Genomic DNA, 18966 nt, shown 5'->3' with positions numbered 1-18966 from the left:
AACACCTGCTATTCAACACGGTCCTCGAATTCCTCAGGATATAGCCAAGCGTTTGAGGAGGGAAGGTGATCATTTCATAATACAACTTCCTTCAACTCAGAAGAAATTTGCTCAGAAGCGATGCATCGTCTGTGCACAAACAAAACGACGGCAACAAAGACGCAAAGACACTCGGTTTATGTGTGAGGAATGTAAGGTGCCTCTGTGCATGGTGCCTTGTTTCAAGGAGTTCCACAAGCTCCAGCAGTTCTAAAACCATGTCCAGTGATTGTAAATATGTAAATATATGATAGAACATTAGTATTATACAATATTTGTGCATGTTTATTGTAATAAACAACAGTGGTAAACAATAATATGATAATAACTTTAGTGCGGTTATTGTGTTAAATACAGTGAGTTTATATATATACATTATATACAGTATTGGTCTCTCAGGCCCCAAATGTTAGTAGGAATAGAAAAAAATTGGAGAAGAAAAGAAAAAACAACAAAAACTGCAAAATAATGTAATGTGCGTATGTGGAATTCGTCGATGTTGCCGCCACCACATCATTTTTGACAAACTTCTTGGCACTGTATCTCGGTAAGTACTGATCAGAATTTTTTTTTTGTCTTATTTCCTTCACAAAAATATGCTCTTTAATTCTGTAATAAATTTTTTTTTTTTTTTTTTTTTTTTTTTTTTTCAAAATTTCTTGGACACGAGCACCACTTCAGATTTTGGCCTTGGACCCTGAAGGGGTTAATTAAAAAAACGGTCAGTTTTTTTTTCTCATTATGCACTGCATACTGCAGGATTTTTTTTATATGGTGCACACTGACCACACAGACCCATTCTCTCACATGTGGGCCTACCAGCTTTCTCCTGCTTGATTTGAAGCCGCTAGAATTTATGAGTATATATATGTCAAACACGGTGGCTCGTGAGACGTATATATACAACTGAAACAGTCAAAGGGTTAAAGTCTTGTCTAAAACTCAGTTCCATGGAAAAAAGTAATACAGTGGAACCTCATATATCGAACTGCTCCCAACTCAACCAATTATGTAAGTGTATTTTTGTATTTACTTTTATTATAAGTGTATTTTTGAGGGTCTGAAATGAACTAATTTACATTATTCCTGATGGGAATAAATTCATTCGGTTACGGCACTCGAACAGCCGTCTGGTATGAAGAAAGTTCGATATTTGAGGTTCCACTGTATTAAAAAGCTATTTGTGATGAAGGCTGTTTTGATTTAGCTACTGAATTGAGGTTGGAGGTAAACAGATGAACATTGCATAAATTCATCAGTTGCTCTAAGGAGACTTTTAAGTTACTGTAAGTACATGTGATCCCGCAATTTGTGAGACACGTCATATCTGGGGTGGGGAACGTGATTCTCTCTCCATTTGAGGTGTAATTTGATACTTCTATTGATACTAATTTAGTATAATGTAATCAACATAAGAGCTCGGCAGTAGATTACCGGGCCCCATTCTAGGGCATACTCACCCTTGCATTTCCACTTAGATACTTCATCTTGCCTCTTTTTAAGCTGTTTATTCTTTTCTGTATATATTTAGCTATTTCTTACATGAAAGCTTTACTATTGAGTTATATTTATTATGAACAGAGATCAGTGATGCTGATATTGAAGACAACACAGACTCAGAAAGAGTGAGGCATAACTATCATGACACACGGCAACCTTCCATTGTTGTTGAACAGTCAGAAAATGAAACTAGAATAAGTAATGATGGAGTTGTAGCTAATCACAGGTATGTTGCCAATTATTTTTAATCTTTGTAAGACAATTTGACTGTTCATTCTTTAGATATTATGAAACTAATTGTTTAGTTTGTGAGGTAGTGACAGTGAATGGTTGTATTCTGTAGTATAGTTTTCACCTTAAGACTTCCATTACTAGTTTACATTTTTAATAAAAGTTTTTTATTTGTTGGTTCAGTTACGTTTTGTGATAATTTCAGGGAATTAACCCCTTCTCCTGTGTAAATTACTGTATGTAATAAGGAGAAAACTTTTTTCTTTTTTTAAGTCGGCCGTCTCCCACCGAGGCAGGGTGACCCAAAAAGAAAGAAAATCCCCAAAAAGAAAACACTTAAATCATTATTCAACACTTTCACTTCACTCACACATAATCACCATCTTTGCAGAGAGGCCCAGATACAACAGTTTAGAAGCATATAAAACATACCCCTCCAAAGTGCCAATATCCCAAACTCCTCCTTTAAGGTGCAGACATTGTACTTCCCATTTCCAGTACTCAAGTCTAGCTATATAAAAATAACCGGTTTCCCTGAATCCCTTCACTAAATATTACTCTGCTCACACTCCAACAACTCGTCAGGTCCCAAAAATCAGTCGTCTCCATTCACTCCTATCTAACATGCTCATGCACGCTTACTGGAAGTCCAAGCCTCTCGCCCACCAAACCTCCTTTACCCCCTGCCTCCAGCCTTTCCAAGGAAGACCCCTACCCTGCCTTCCTTTCCCTACAGATTTATACGCTCTCCAAGTCATTCTACTTTGCTCCATTCTCTCTAAATAGCCAAACCACAACAACAACCCCTCTTCAGCCCTCTGACTAATACTTTTAGTAACTTCACACCTCCTCCTAATTTCCACACTCCGAATTCTGTGCATAATATTTACACCACACATTGCCCTTAGACAGGACATCTCAACTGCCTCCAGGCGCCTCCTTTCTGCATCATTTGCAACCCATGCTTCACACCCATTGGTACCACTATACTTTTGTACATTCCCTTCTTTGCCTCCATAGATAACGTTTTTTTTTTTTGTCTCCACAGATACCTCAGTGCACCACTCACCTTTTTTCCTTCATCAGTTCTGTGGCTAACCTCATCCTTCATAAACCCATCTGCTGACAAGTCAACTCCCAAATATCTGAAAAAATTCACTTCTTCCATACTAATTCTCTTCAATGTGATATCCAATTTTTCTTTATCTAAATCATTTGATACCCTCATCACCTTACTCCTATCTATGTTCACTTTCAACTTTCTACCTTTACACACCCTCCAAAACTTGTCCACTAACCTTTGCAACTTTTCTTTATAATCTCCTATAAGCACAGTATCATCAGCAAAAAGTAACTGTGTCAACTCCCATTTTGTATTTGATTCCCCATAATTTAATCCTACTCTTCTCTCCAACACCCTAGCATTTACTTCTTTTACAACCCCATCTATAAATATATTAAACAACCATGGTGACATTACACATCCCTGTCTAAGACCTACTTTTATTGGGAAGTAATCTCCCTCTCTCCTACACACCCTAACCTGAGCCTCACTATCCTCATAAAAACTCTTTACAGCATTTAGTAACTTACTACCTATTCCATATACAGTAGGGCCCCACTTATATGGCGGGTTAGGTTCCAGGCTGTCGCCGGAAAGCAGACATCGCCAGAAGGCAGAACGCCATTTTTTTCCATTTATAAATGCATATAAATGCCAGACAACAAGTTTACACTAAATTATATTAACTTAGTAATAGAACCAGGCATTAAAAATACACAAAGTAAAATACATTCACAGTAAATTCATTACTTATCTTAAAGTATTTGTAATCTTAATGTAGGGAGAGAGGTGAGTAGTACTTATTTGTAGGAAGTCAGGTGCAGGTAGCCCAGGTGTAGGTAGCCCTGGCTCCCCGTCTCATACTTAATATACGATATTTAAAACATCCCAGAGAGGTAAAATACACATACAGTACACTCATTATTTACCTTAAAATATGTGTAGTCTTAATATAGGAAGAGAGGTGAGTAGTATTTATTTGTAGGAAGTCAGTGTAGGTAGCTGCCTGGGCTACACCTTCCGGCTACCTACACTGTGGCCCAGAGCCATATTATTAACATTGACATGCCTTGTTCACTGAATTTAATCATTTCTAACAACTACCTTTAGATGCCATCATAAACGAAGGTAGAAGTAATGAATACTTAATGCCGAAAATTGTAAACAAAAGCGGAGTGAGGGAGTGGCTGGGCCAAACACAGGTTCATACACGTTTTCTCTGATGGCTGAGGAGAGAAAACATAATGTTGTCCCTCCACCCGGCTACCACACAGGCCCACAGGTATTATTATCAGAGCACACATAAAATATGCAATAAATGCCAGACAACAAGTTTACACTAACATATTAAGTTAGCAATAGAAATAGACATTAAAAACACAATAAAAGGTAAGATACACACAGAGTACACTTATTACTTACCTTAAAATATTAATATTAATGTGTGAGAGGTGAGTGGCAGGGTGTTTATTGAATAAAATCAGAATGGCACACCATCATCCTCTAACTTGGTACTTAAAGCAGGAGGCTTACGACTTCTCTTTTTATCACAGCTAACCTTAGATGTCATCGTCAATGAGAGCCAACTAGTTAACAAAAGAGTAAACGAGAGACAGAACGAGATGCAGAGTTGAGACAATGTAAGAACACAAACTGAACAGGTAGTGGACGATCACTTGCTCAGGCGAAATAAATGCGTATTAATGTGTCTACTTTTAGTTCATTCACATCCATTTGTAAGAGTTTGTAAAACATTTACCTCAATATGGCTTGGAAGTCCAAGCCCCTCGCACACAAAACCTCCTTTACCCCCTCCCTCCAACCTTTCCCGGGGTAGGGGTCGGCCTAGGAAAGGTTGGAGGGAGGGGGTAAAGGAGGTTTTGTGTGCGAGGGGCTTGGACTTCCAGCAGGCATGCGTGAGCGTGTTTGATAGGAGCGAATGGAGACAAATGGTTTTTAATACTTGACGTGCTGTTGGAGTGTGAGCAAAGTAACATTTATGAAGGGGTTCAGGGAAACCAGCAGGCCGGACTTGAGTCCTGGAGATGGGAAGTACAGTGCCTGCACTCTGAAGGAGGGGTGTAAATGTTGCAGTTTAAAAACTGTAGTGTAAAGCACCCTTCTGGCAAGACAGTGATGGAGTGAATGATGGTGAAAGTTTTTCTTTTTCGGGCCACCCTGCCTTGGTGGGAATTGGCCAGTGTGATAATAAAAAAATAATAAAATAATTACCTCACAATACAAATACTCTTACATTGTGTACAAGTTGTACAAGTTAGCTCAGAATAAACAAACAGCAATGCACCATTTTTAGAGTGGCAAGGTCTGGTAACTCAGAGATAATTCTGAGGCTGACAGTGGTCGCAAAGTTTTTTTTTTTTTTTTTTTTTTTTTTTTTTTTTTTTTTTTTTTTTTTTTTTTTTTTCTTTTTTTTTTTTTTTTAAGGTAGTAGGTTGGTAGACAGCAACCACCCAGGGAGGTACTACCGTCCTGCCAAGTGAGTGTAAAACGAAAGCCTGTAATTGTTTTACATGATGGTAGGATTGCTGGTGTCTTTTGTCTGTCTCATAAATATGCAAGATTACAGGTATGTCTTGCTACTTCTACTTACACTTAGGTCACACTACACATACATGTACACGTTTATATATACTCACTCATCTCAGTTTTCTTTGATTTTATCTTAATAGTTCTTGGTCTTATTACTTTTCCTTTTATATCCATGGGGAAGTGGAATAAGAATCTTTCCTCCGTAAGCCATGCGTGTTGTAAAAGTCAACTAAAATGCCGGGAACAATGGGCTAGTAACCCCTTTTCCTGTAAAGATTACTAAAAAGAATAATAAGAAGAAAATTGTCAAAGTGGGAAGTCTGAATGTGCGTGGATGTTGTGCAAATGATAAAGAGATGATTGTGGATGTTATGAATGAGAAGAAACTGGATGTCCTGGCTTTAAGTGAAACAAAGCTGAAGAGGGTGGGAGAGTTTAAATGGAGAGGAATAAATGGGATTAGGTCAGGGGTTTCAAATAGAGTTAGAGCTAAAGGAGTAGCAATAATGTTGAAGGATAAGCTATGGCAGGAAAAGAGGGACTACAAATGTATAAATTCAAGGATTATGTGAAGTAAAATAAAGATTGGATGTGAAAAGTGGGTTATAGTAAGCGTGTATGCACCTGGAGAAGAGAGAAGTGTAGAGGAGAGAGAGAGATTCTGGGAAATGTTGAGTGAATGCGTGGGGAGTTTTGAATCAAGTGTGAGAGTAATGGTGGTTGGGGATTTCAATGCTAAAGTGGGTAAAAATGTTATGGAGGGAGTAGTAGGTAAATTTGGGGTGCCAGGGGTAAATGTAAATGGGGAGCCTTTAATTGAGCTATGTGTAGAAAGAAATTTGGTAATAAGTAATACATATTTTATGAAAAAGAGGATAAATAAATATACAAGGTATGATGTAGCACGTAATGAAAGTAGTTTGTTAGATTATGTATTGGTGGATAAAAGGTTGATGGGTAGGCTCCAGGATGTACATGTTTATAGAGGGGCAACTGATATATCGGATCATTATTTAGTTGTAGCTACAGTTAGAGTAAGAGGTAGATGGGAAAAGAGGAAGGTGGCAATAAGAAGTAAGAGGGAGGTGAAAGTGTATAAACTAAGGGAGGAGGAAGTTCGGGCGAGATATAAGCGACTATTGGCAGAAAGGTGGGCTAGTGCAAAGATGAGTAGTGGGGAGGTTGAAGAGGGTTGGAATAGTTTTAAAAATGCAGTATTAGAATGTGGGGCAGAAGTTTGTGGTTATAGGAGGGTGGGGGCAGGAGGAAAGAGGAGTGATTGGTGGAATGATGAAGTAAAGGGTGTAATAAAAGAGAAAAAGGTAGCTTACGAGAGGTTTTTACAAAGCAGAAGTGTTATAAGAAGAGCAGAGTATGTGGAAAGTAAAAGAAAGGTGAAGAGAGTGGTGAGAGAGTGCAAAAGGAGAGCAGATGAAAGAGTAGGAGAGGCACTGTCAAGAAATTTTAATGAAAATAAGAAAAAATTTTGGAGTGAGTTAAACAAGTTAAGAAAGCCTAGGGAAAGTATGGATTTGTCAGTTAAAAACAGAGTAGGGGAGTTAGTAGATGGGGAGAGGGAGGTATTAGGTAGATGGCAAGAATATTTTGAGGAACTTTTAAATGTTGAGGAAGAAAGGGAGGCGGTAATTTCATGCACTGGCCAGGGAGGTATACCATCTTTTAGGAGTGAAGAAGAGCAGAATGTAAGTGTGGGAGAGGTACGTGAGGCATTACGTAAAATGAAAGGGGGTAAAGCAGCTGGAACTGATGGGATCATGACAGAAATGTTAAAAGCAGGGGGGGATATAGTGTTGGAGTGGTTGGTACTTTTGTTTAATAAATATATGAAAGAGGGGAAGGTACCTAGGGATTGGCGGAGAGCATGTATAGTCCCTTTATATAAAGGGAAAGGGGACAAAAGAGATTGTAAAAATTATAGAGGAATAAGTTTACTGAATATACCAGGAAAAGTATATGGTAGAGTTATAATTGAAAGAATTAGAGGTAAGACAGAATGTAGGATTGCGGATGAGCAGGGAGGCTTCAGAGTGGGTAGGGGATGTGTAGATCAAGTGTTTACATTGAAGCATATATGTGAACAGTATTTAGATAAAGGTAGGGAAGTTTTTATTGCATTTATGGATTTAGAAAAGGCATATGATAGAGTGGATAGAGGAGCAATGTGGCAGATGTTGCAAGTATATGGAATAGGTGGTAAGTTACTAAATGCTGTAAAGAGCTTTTATGAGGATAGTGAGACTCAGGTTAGGGTGTGTAGAAGAGAGGGAGAATACTTCCCGGTAAAAGTAGGTCTTAGACAGGGATGTGTAATGTCACCATGGTTGTTTAATATATTTAGAGATGGGGTTGTAAAAGAAGTAAATGCTAGGGTGTTCGGGAGAGGGGTGGGATTAAATTATGGGGAATCAAATTCAAAATGGGAACTGACACAGTTACTTTTTGCTGATGATACTGTGCTTATGGGAGATTCTAAAGAAAAATTGCAAAGGTTAGTGGATGAGTTTGAGAATGTGTGTAAAGGTAGAAAGTTGAAAGTGAACATAGAAAAGAGTAAGGTGATGAGGGTATCAAATGATTTAGATAAAGAAAAATTGGATATCAAATTGGGGAGGAGGAGTATGGAAGAAGTGAATGTTTTCAGATACTTGGGAGTTGACGTGTCGGTGGATGGGTTTATGAAGGATGAGGTTAATCATAGAATTGATGAGGGAAAAAAGGTGAGTGGTGCGTTGAGGTGTATGTGGAGTCAAAAAACGTTATCTATGGAGGCAAAGAAGGGAATGTATGAAAGTATAGTAGTACCAACACTCTTATATGGATGTGAAGCTTGGGTGGTAAATGCAGCAGCAAGGAGACGGTTGGAGGCAGTGGAGATGTCCTGTCTAAGGGCAATGTGTGGTGTAAATATTATGCAGAAAATTCGGATTGTGGAAATTAGGAGAAGGTGTGGAGTTAATAAAAGCATTAATCAGAGGGCAGAAGAGGGGTTGTTGAGGTGGTTTGGTCATTTAGAGAGAATGGATCAAAGTAGAATGACATGGAAAGCATATAAATCTATAGGGAAAGGAAGGAGGGGTAGGGGTCGTCCTCGAAAGGGTTGGAAAGAGGGGGTAAAGGAGGTTTTGTGGGCAAGGGGCTTGGACTTCCAGCAAGCGTGCATGAGCGTGTTAGATAGGAGTGAATGGAGACGAATGATACTTGGGACCTGACGATCTGTTGGGGTGTGAGCAGGGTAATATTTAGTGAAGGGATTCAGGGAAACCGGTTATTTTATATTACCGGACTTGAGTCCTGGAAATGGGAAGTACAATGCCTGCACTTTAAAGGAGGGGTTTGGGATATTGGCAGTTTGGAGGGATATGTTGTGTATCTTTATACGTATATGCTTCTAAACTGTTGTATTCTGAGCACCTCTGTAAAAACAGTGATAATGTGTGAGTGTGGTGAAAGTGTTGAATGATGATGAAAGTATTTTCTTTTTGGGGATTTTCTTTCTTTTTTGGGTCACCCAGCCTCGGTGGGAGACGGCCGACTTGTTGAAAAAAAAATAATAATAATAATAATAATAATAATATTTATTATAAAAAGCACTAAACCCACAAGGGTCGTGAATTGCTATATTTAGAGTAAAGGCATACGAAAAGAATATTTTTCTACAGGTATCCTCCAGTTTGACTAGAGAAAACGTAATTCTTCCTACACTACCTACACAGCTGCTTTGTAAACAAAACTCATATTTATATCAATTTTTATTCTGTGAGTGTATGTATCATGTATATATGCTATGTAATGGGTTTCATATATAATTTTGAGGAAAATATCATAGATGGATTAATGAAAATGCCTATATTGATGTAAAATAAGATATTTAGTGTGCCCAAGAGTGATTATTATTACGTAGTATTGGCGTCATGAATAGAGAGAGACCTAGCGATTTTAATGTGTACCTGCACACCAGCACAGTGTGTAAGTATATTTAGGTACAGGTACACTTAAGTATAATTATCAGAGTACATATAAAATATGCAGTAACTTTAAAACACTTGAAATTTTGGAAAGTTTCCTGACATAATAGATGAGGTCACGGAAAATGTAAACAAACCTGGTGGGGGGCGCCGTATTTGAAAGACCGCTTGCCGTATAGCAAATTTTGGTCATAATTTGACATTGCCGTATTAGCGGAACGCCGTAAGGCGAAACACCGTATAGCGGGGCCTTACTGTACTTGCAATATCTGCCACATTGCTCCCCCATCCACTCTGTCATATGACTTTTCTAAATCTATAAATGCAATGAAAACTTCCCTACCTTTATCTAAATACTGTTCACATATATACTTCCATGTAAGCACTTGATCTACACATCCTCTACCCACTCTAAAGCCTCCTTGCTCATCTGCAATCCTACTCTCTCTCTTACCTCTAATTCTTTCATTAATAATCCTACCATACACTTTTCTTGGTATACTCAGTAAACTTATTACCCTATAATTTTTACAGGAAAGTGGGTGCGGGAGGGAAGAGGAGCGATTGGTGGAATGATGATGTGAAGAGAGTAGTAAGGGAGAAAAAGTTAGCATATGAGAAGTTTTTACAAAGTAGAAGTGATGAAAGGAGGGAAGAGTATATGGAGAAAAAGAGAGTGGTGAAGCAATGTAAAAAGAGAGCAAATGAGAGAGTGGGTGAGATGTTATCAACAAATTTTGTTGAAAATAAGAAAAAGTTTTGGAGTGAGATTAACAAGTTAAGAAAGCCTAGAGAACAAATGGATTTGTCAGTTAAAAATAGGAGAGGAGAGTTATTAAATGGAGAGTTAGAGGTATTGGGAAGTTGGAGGGAATATTTTGAGGAATTGTTAACTGTTGATGAAGATAGGGAAGCTGTGATTTCGTGTATAGGGCAAGGAGGAACAACATCTTGTAGGAGTGAGGAAGAGCCAGTTGTGAGTGTGGGGGAAGTTCGTGAGGCAGTAGATAAAATGAAAGGGGGTAAGGCAGCCGGGATTGATGGGATAAAGATAGAAATGTTAAAAGCAGGTGGGGATATAGTTTTGGAGTGGTTGGTGCAATTATTTAATAAATGTATGGAAGAGAGTAAGGTACCTAGGGATTGGCAGAGAGCATGCATAGTTCCTTTGTATAAAGGCAAAGGGGATAAAAGAGAGCACAAAAATTATAGGGGGATAAGTCTGTTGAGTATACCTGGCAAAGTGTATGGTAGAGTTATTATTGAAAGAATTAAGAGTAAGACGGAGAATAGGATAGCAGATGAACAAGGCGGCTTTAGGAAAGGTAGGGGGTGTGTGGACCAGGTGTTTACAGTGAAACATATAAGTGAACAGTATTTAGATAAGGCTAAAGAGGTCTTTGTGGCATTTATGGATTTGGAAAAGGCGTATGACAGGGTGGATAGGGGGGCAATGTGGCAGATGTTGCAGGTGTATGGTGTAGGAGGTAGGTTACTGAAAGCAGTGAAGAGTTTTTACAAGGATAGTGAGGCTCAAGTTAGAGTATGTAGGAAAGAGGGAAATTATTTCCCAGTAAAAGTAGGCCTTAGATAAGGATGTGTGATGTCACCGTGGTTGTTTAATATATTTATAGATGGGGTTGTAAGAGAAGTAAATGCGAGGGTCTTGGCAAGAGGCGTGGAGTTAAAAGATAAAGAATCACACATAAAGTGGGAGTTGTCACAGTTGCTCTTTGCTGATGACACTGTGCTCTTGGGAGATTCTGAAGAGAAGTTGCAGAGATTGGTGGTTGAATTTGGTAGGGTGTGCAAAAGAAGAAAATTGAAAGTGAATACAGGAACGAGTAAGGTTATGAGGATAACAAAAAGATTAGGTGATGAAAGATTGGATATCAGATTGGAGGGAAAGAGTATGGAGGAGGTGAATGTATTCAGATATTTGGGAGTGGACGTGTCAGCGGATGGGTCTATGAAAGATGAGGTGAATCATAGAATTGATGAGGGGAAAAGGGTGAGTGGTGCACTTAGGAGTCTGTGGAGACAAAGAACTTTGTCCTTGGAGGCAAAGAGGGGAATGTATGAGAGTATTGTTTTACCAACGCTCTTATATGGGTGTGAAGCATGGGTGATGAATGTTGCAGAGAGGAGAAGGCTGGAGGCAGTGGAGATGTCATGTCTGAGAGCAATGTGTGGTGTGAATATAATGCAGAGAATTCTTAGTTTGGAAGTTAGGAGGAGGTGCGGGATTACCAAAATTGTTGTCCAGAGGGCTGAGGAAGGGTTGTTGAAGTGGTTCGGACATGTGGAGAGAATGGAGCGAAACAGAATAACTTCAAGAGTGTATCAGTCTGTAGTGGAAGGAAGGCGGGGTAGGGGTCGGCCTAGGAAAGGTTGGAGGGAGGGGGTAAAGGAGGTTTTCTGTGCGAGGGGCTTGGACTTCCAGCAGGCGTGCGTGAGCATGTTTGATAGGAGTGAATGGAGACAAATGGTTTTTAATACTTGACGTGCTGTTGGAGTGTGAGCAAAGTAACATTTATGAAGCGGTTCAGGGAAACCGGCAGGCCGGACTTGAGTCCTGGAGATGGGAAGTACAGTGCCTGCACTCTGAAGGAGGGGTGTTAATGTTGCAGTTTAAAAACTGTAGTGTAAAGCACCCTTCTGGCAAGACAGTGATGGAGTGAATGAAGGTGAAAGTTTTTCTTTTTCGGGCCACCCTGCCTTGGTGGGAATCGGCCAGTGTGATAAAAAAAAAAAAAAAAATTTTTTACAGTTTCTTTTGTCCCCCTTCCCTTTATATAAAGGAACTATACATGCTCTCTGCCAGTCCCTAGGTACTTTCCCCTCTTTCATACATTTATTAAATAAAAATACAGTACCAACCACTCCAACACTATATCATTCCCTGCTTTTAACATTTCTGTCATGATCCTGTCAGTTCCAGCTGCTTTACTCCCTTTCATTCTATGTAATGCCTCATGCACCTCCCCCACACTCACATCCTGCTCTTCTTCACTCCTAAAAGATGCTATACCTCCCTGGTGAGTGCATGAAATTATCACCTCCCTTTCTTCATCGACATTTAAAAGTTCCTCAAAATATTCCTGCCATCTACCCAATACCTCCATCTCCCCATCAACTACCTCCCCTACTCTGTTTTTAACTGACAAATCCATTGTTTCCCTAGGCTTTCTTAACTTGTTTATCTCACTCCAAAATTTTTTCTTATTTTCTGCAAAATTTCTTGACAGTGCCTCTCCCACTCTATCTTCTGCTCTCCTTTTGCACTCTCTCACCACTCTGTTCACCATTACCAAACCTCTTTCTACACATAGCTCAATTAAAGGTTCCCCATTTTCATTTACCCCTGGCATCCCAAATTTACCTACTACTCCCTCCACAACATTTTTACCCACTTTAGCATTGAGATCCCCAACCACAACTACTCTCTCACTTGGTTCGAAATTCCCCACGCACTCGCTCAACATTTCTCAAAATCTCACTCTTTCTCCTCTACACTTCTCTCTTCTCCAGGTGCATAAACACTTACTATAACCCACTTTTCAGATCCAACCCTTATTTTACACCACATAATCCTTGAATTTATACATTTATATTCCCTCTTTTCCTGCCATAACTTATCCTTTCTTTTTCTTAGTAGGCTATATGGGAAAAGGGGTTACTAGCCCACTTAATTTTAGCTGACTTCTACTATATATATATCACTGCTTATGCCTGTTAATCCTAAGTTGATATTCAAATAATTTGATGTATGTGGTAGAATGAGTGCATCACACTTGAGCTGCTGCTTTCCTGTGTATTGAAATGTAATTAATGTAGCTTTGAGATTCTGCAGTTATCACTGTTTTCTGAGTTAATAGCTTATAATTTGCTTTTCATTCTCAAGCTGTGTTGGTTACAAAAATGCATGACTTACTGATGTTTGTCATAAGATCTCACTGGAAGTTAAAAGCATTTTAACTTATGAGATCTGAATTAACAAATCCATTTTTTTTTTTCAATATATGGTAGGCATAGAAGGAAACACAGTAAGTATCACATTCCAGATGACTGGAAACATGACAATCCAGTGTTGACCTGCACAGTTCTTGCATCCCCACACACCACACTTTCAGTGTGCTGCCATTAGTCACTACTTTCCATCTCCAAACCAAGCTGAATTGCCTTTAAATATTTTTTTTTTTTTTTTAACTTACAGATTTCTAGTTATATTCATAAGAAGAAACAGGGCATGAATGTTTGCAAATTTAAACCAGAACTTTATAATTTTTTTGAGCTTAGCAAATTAGCTTTGCTAAAATTTATATATGTGACCTAATATATTTTGATACTAAAATAGGTAAGATCAACTTAACTCATTTTAGAGTCATTTATCATTAGTTAAATAAGTTTATTTTGTGAAGTGTGGAATGAGTTATGCAAAGGCATGTCAAACATTAATACATATACAGTAAGTCCTCACTTAACATCATCAATAGGTTATTAGAAATTGCGACTTTAAGTGATATGGCATATAACAAAACCAACTTTACCATAGGCTAATTGATATAAAAAAACAATATCTACACCTCACTGTCCATTATCAAACCTCTTTAAAAGTAGTAGTTTTGTTTCTAAAGTCAAACTTTTTTTTCTGTTTTTTTTTTTTTGTGGCCACAAACATCATGGGTGCAAGTGCACCTTTTCACTCATGGTAACAGGGTTAAATAAAAAAATAAATGTTTGTAAAGCAAAAATTGTAAGGAGCCTTTTCTAAAACTATGCAGTTCAAAAATAAACAACAAATATGGCAGGCTCGCCGAATGCTTTCGTACCACATTATTTATTGTCATATAGGGGAGAACATGCAAACTCCACACAGACTGTGACTCCAGGCTGGGAATTGATTTTTTTTTCTTATCAACATTATGACAAAATGACGTTGAACAAAACAACGTTATTTGAGGACCTGCTGTAAACTCAGATTGGCAAAACATTTTTTTGCCAAGCAAAGCAAGTTCGCAGTGTCTCCTTTTCACTACCCCTTCCCAGATTTTTCCTCACAGCACATTTCCTCCTTCCCACATACTTCCCACCCCACACTCCCCTCTCCACACATTCCCATGACTGTTATAATCACCGTAAAACAATCTCATCTCTTTTCTCTACACTAGCCATTGCTGGCCATTTGCTACCCCTGTTTAGTCTCTTTAATGGAGGGCTTACTGAATACTACTGTTATGTTATACTGCATATGATAATTGATTTTATTTTCCTTATTTAATATCTTATGATGGTGAATGTAATTATGTTGAAAATACAGTGGAATCTCTACTTACAAGTTTAATCCGTTCCGTGACCTTGTTAGCATCTGGGTTTACTCGTTTGTAGAGTCAGTTTTCCTCATTTAAATTAATTGAAATGGAATTAATCCATTCCCATGAAATTCCAGGCACGACAAAATACTTCAATTTCCCTAATATAAACTACAGCTTATTTATCTATCACAATTCATCTAATATGACATAAGCAATATTAATAACATAGAAACATGATATACAGGTCTCCCTCAACATTCGCGAGGGTTAGGGGATCAAGAGCCTCGCGAATGTTGAAAAACCGTGAATGTTCGGTGCCCCAATATATTGTAGGGAAATATAATACAATACTGCTTCCTTAACTTGTTGAACCATGAATAATCATAAAATACATCAAAACGTCGTAAATTGTACTAAATATATACATGTTATGCTTTAATAACATGTATGCTATTAAATACCACAGACTCCACCAATGCCTCCACCACTTCCTCAACCACTGCGAGTCCCTACTACCCTCCCTCCGACCCCCGCAACTGGCAGCCAGCCCTCCCACCACTCAGTGTGGTGAGTGTTTTGTTTGTTCATTATTTGCTATTAAACTACAGTATAAATAATGTAAACCCATTCATGACTGCATATTGGAATGGCTATTCGGACAGGTATTGGACGGTGACATCATGTGTTTACTCTTGAACACAGCAAAGAATCAAACATTTCTGCTACTGCTAATAATAACAATAATAATAATAATTATACGATATAATTGAAGAAGGAAATTGTACAAAAATACGAGGGAGTGGTTGACACATCGTCAGTGTGGCTTTGTTTATGCTGGAGTGAACATTAGTCTCCCTGCTCTTCCAAACATTTCACAATAATTCAGCAGTTGAGGCAGTGGTATTTAATAACATATATGTTATAAATAATAATAGTATATATTATTAATAACATGTATTATTATTATTAATAACATGTATGTTATTAAATACCACTGCCTCAACCGCTGCCTCAACCGCTGCCTCAACCACTGCCTCAATCGCTTCCTCAACCGCTGCCTCACCCACTGCCTCAATCGCTTCCTCAACAGCTGCCTCAACCACTGCCTCAATCGCTTCCTCAACAGCTGCCTCACCCACTGCCTCAATCGCTTCCTCAACAGCTGCCTCAACCACTGCCTCAATCGCTTCCTCAACAGCTGCCTCAACCACTGCCTCAATCGCTTCCTCAACAGCTGCCTCACCCACTGCCTCAATAGCTGCCTCAACCACTGCCTCAATCGCTGCCTCAACTGCCTCAACTGCTGCCTCAACAGCTGCCTCAATCGCTGCCTCACCCACTGCCTCAATCGCTGCCTCAATCGCTGCCTCAACTGCTGCCTCAACAGCTGCCTCAATCGCTGCCTCACCCACTGCCACTACCACTCCAGTCGCACTCAATCTACAAGCACCAAACACAATGAATTATTGTGAAATGTTTGGAAGAGCAGGGAGACTAATATTCACTCCAGCATAAACAAAGCCATACTGACGATGTGTCAACCACTCCCTCGTATTTTTGTACAATTTCCTTCTTCAATTACATCGTATTTATTATTGTTATTATTATTATTATTATGATTATTATTATTATTATTATTACTATTGTCATTATTAGCAGTAGCAGAAATGTTTGATTCTTTGCTGTGTTCAACAGTAAACACATGATGTCACCGTCTAATACCTGTTCGAATAGCCATTCCAATATGCAGTCATGAATGGGTTTACATTATTTATACTGTAGTTTAATAGTAAATAATGAACAAACAAAACACTCACCACACTGAGTGGTGGGAGGGCTGGCTGCCAGTTGCGGGGGTCGGTAGGAGGGTAGTAGGGACTCGCAGGTGGCAGGAAACTTAAATATGATTTGGTGGCTGGGAATTTGGCGGTTGGGAATTCGTGAATGTGTGAAGCCCGCGAAAGCTGAAAACGTGAATGTTGAGGGAAACCTGTATACACTAGAATGAATGAAATATTACGTATGTGAGTAGTGTTAGTGGAGGCGGGGGCAGAGTGGCCAAAAATCAAACATTTCCGTTACTTCAAGCCCCATTTCAAGGTACTTTTTGTCGCGAAAGCAATCAAAATCATATCTGTTTCTGTAATATATCTTCCAGTCTATCAAATGAGACCAAAAAACGAGAATACAACCATAACAACCATACAAAAATATACCTCTAAGGGGCAGCTAATAGCTGAGAAGTGAACTCCATTATTTATGGTCTGATTTCTTTCAATTTTGGTGTACGTTAAGAAGCCTCTTTCCTTCATTCATTGCCCAAGTTTCAATAAGATAGTCCAACAAACAAATGAGATCCAATTCCCTAGATCAAGAACAAGAGCCTCTCACCAGCGTCCAGGAACCTCCCTTGATACCCGCTTGCATCTGGAGATTTCGCTCACGTCTGGAAGTAAAAAATCGACTGAGCAACTGCTCGTACAGTGGACCCCCGCATAACGATTACCTCCGAATGCGACCAATTATGTAAGTGTATTTATGTAAGTGCGTTTGTACGTGTATGTTTGTGGGTCTGAAATGGACTAATCTACTTCACAATATTCCTTATGGGAACAAATTCGGTCAGTACTGGCACCTGAACATACTTCTGGAGTGAAAAAATATCGTTAACCGGGGGTCCACTGTATCTGGAAAAACTTGCATGTGGGTACACTCATGAGTAGAGGTTCCACTGTATGCAGGAAGGTGCCGAACATGAAAAGATGTCTGTATTATTGTGCTTTCAAATATTTGGCTAGGTTTCATTGAAAATTACTATGCTGCTCTTTTACATGTATACAAATTATATACTGTATTTTTAAAGTTTTAATTACAAGTATTGTATTATTTTATAGTTAATATGCTTCAGTTGATCTGCATGACTTAGTGATTAATATTTCTTCATGACCTCAAGACTTACAAAATTAAATGTTTACATTATCACACATTATAAATTTCTGTATATTGGTTCTGATGAATCACTTGTAATATACCCTATTAGTTTTTCCTCCTGAATCTCCGTTTCAGGACCTCCCTGCCACTGTTACCCTAGTCTGGCTTTCTTCCATGTTCTAGCAGATTCAGGGTTTTTATGCTTGTATGGGAACTGGTACAGCAGCCTTAACACCATTCTTACACCAGGCATTGTCAGTTGAGAGCCTTCCTTTTCTGTTGTCCATTGTCATCCCTAATGTATAGACAGGTGACAGGCCTAGATCACTTGATAATCTACACTAGGTTCATTTGTTCCTTTAGAATGGAGGAAAATGAGACATATCTAGTGTTAAGTAAATAGGCCTTGTAATAAATGATGGTTGTGAAGAGTATCCATATGTCATAATAATGGATTCCACATCAGAGAGGAATAGGAGGACAGAACAGAGGATTCATAGTGTACAAAGTGTCAGTAGATAATATTACAGTAATTGAGGATGACAAAGCAATAAATATGGCTACCCATAAACAAATCCAAGGTGCTAACATGTATATTCTTCAATAGACAAATAAGCAATCCACAAGCAATGAGATTTTATTGAGCTGTCTTTTTCTAAATAGTTATAATATGGCATCATCATCATCATCAGGAAATACAGTAAGTACACAAGCTCTAGGATGTATGTAATAAGCTCCTCCAGGCTTGGGTATCTTTCATAGATCTTAAAGTCATTCTATCAAAAACTGTCATGTAGATAGAGTATTTCACATTCCAGCTCCATGGCAAGACCTACCAGTTTGTAGTGATGCCCTTGTCTATAATCTACTCACAGATTCTCACGAAAATATACTGTCTCATCCACAACTCAATTTTCAGGACTTACTAGTATTTTTTTTTTTATATATATAATCATCCCCTTATGCCAAGTCACTTTGCTATGGTGGATAGTTGTAACCCTTTCTCTGTCATGGCCCCCAAAATTAAAAGCCCCATCTATGTTTCAGTTTTATTTTTAAATAATTTTATCATCTAAAATGGTAGAAAATCTTTTTCCAATGGTAATAACACCAGAAATGCAAAATTTGATGCAAAATTTAGGAAATTACACAGGTGTGAAGTTGGAGGTCAGGGAGTATATGACACATGTTGTAGGTGAGTTCCATTACTCGAACCCACTTAATTCCTGGCTGTTTTGCTAGTATGCCTTCCCTTCTGTTGATTGGGTGTAAGAATCTACCCATTACGATATCAGAACTACCCTAGGAAGCACCCAGAGGTCAGTAATTTGGCCAGTTTTGCACAAAATTC

At 38.6% G+C, this 18966-nt stretch overlaps 1 protein-coding gene across 11 annotated transcripts in view; it reads left to right on the top strand.

Annotated features, from left to right (window-relative positions):
• The window catches only part of Usp16-45 (ubiquitin specific protease 16/45), a gene marked incomplete in the record, with an annotated part of 416997 nt that overhangs the window by 301048 nt on the left and 96983 nt on the right, over positions 1-18966 (top strand). For all 11 annotated transcript variants that reach the window (XM_070098356.1, XM_070098257.1, XM_070098221.1 and 8 more), the window contains 1 exon segment: positions 1621-1765. In XM_070098356.1, coding sequence (XP_069954457.1) covers positions 1621-1765 — 145 coding nt within the window.

The sequence above is a fragment of the Cherax quadricarinatus genome, chromosome 1 (assembly GCF_038502225.1).
Source record: "Cherax quadricarinatus isolate ZL_2023a chromosome 1, ASM3850222v1, whole genome shotgun sequence".
Taxonomy (NCBI): Eukaryota; Metazoa; Arthropoda; class Malacostraca; order Decapoda; family Parastacidae; genus Cherax; species Cherax quadricarinatus.
Note: the sequence above shows the minus strand (reverse complement) of the source record. Positions and strands in the feature narration are given on the sequence as shown.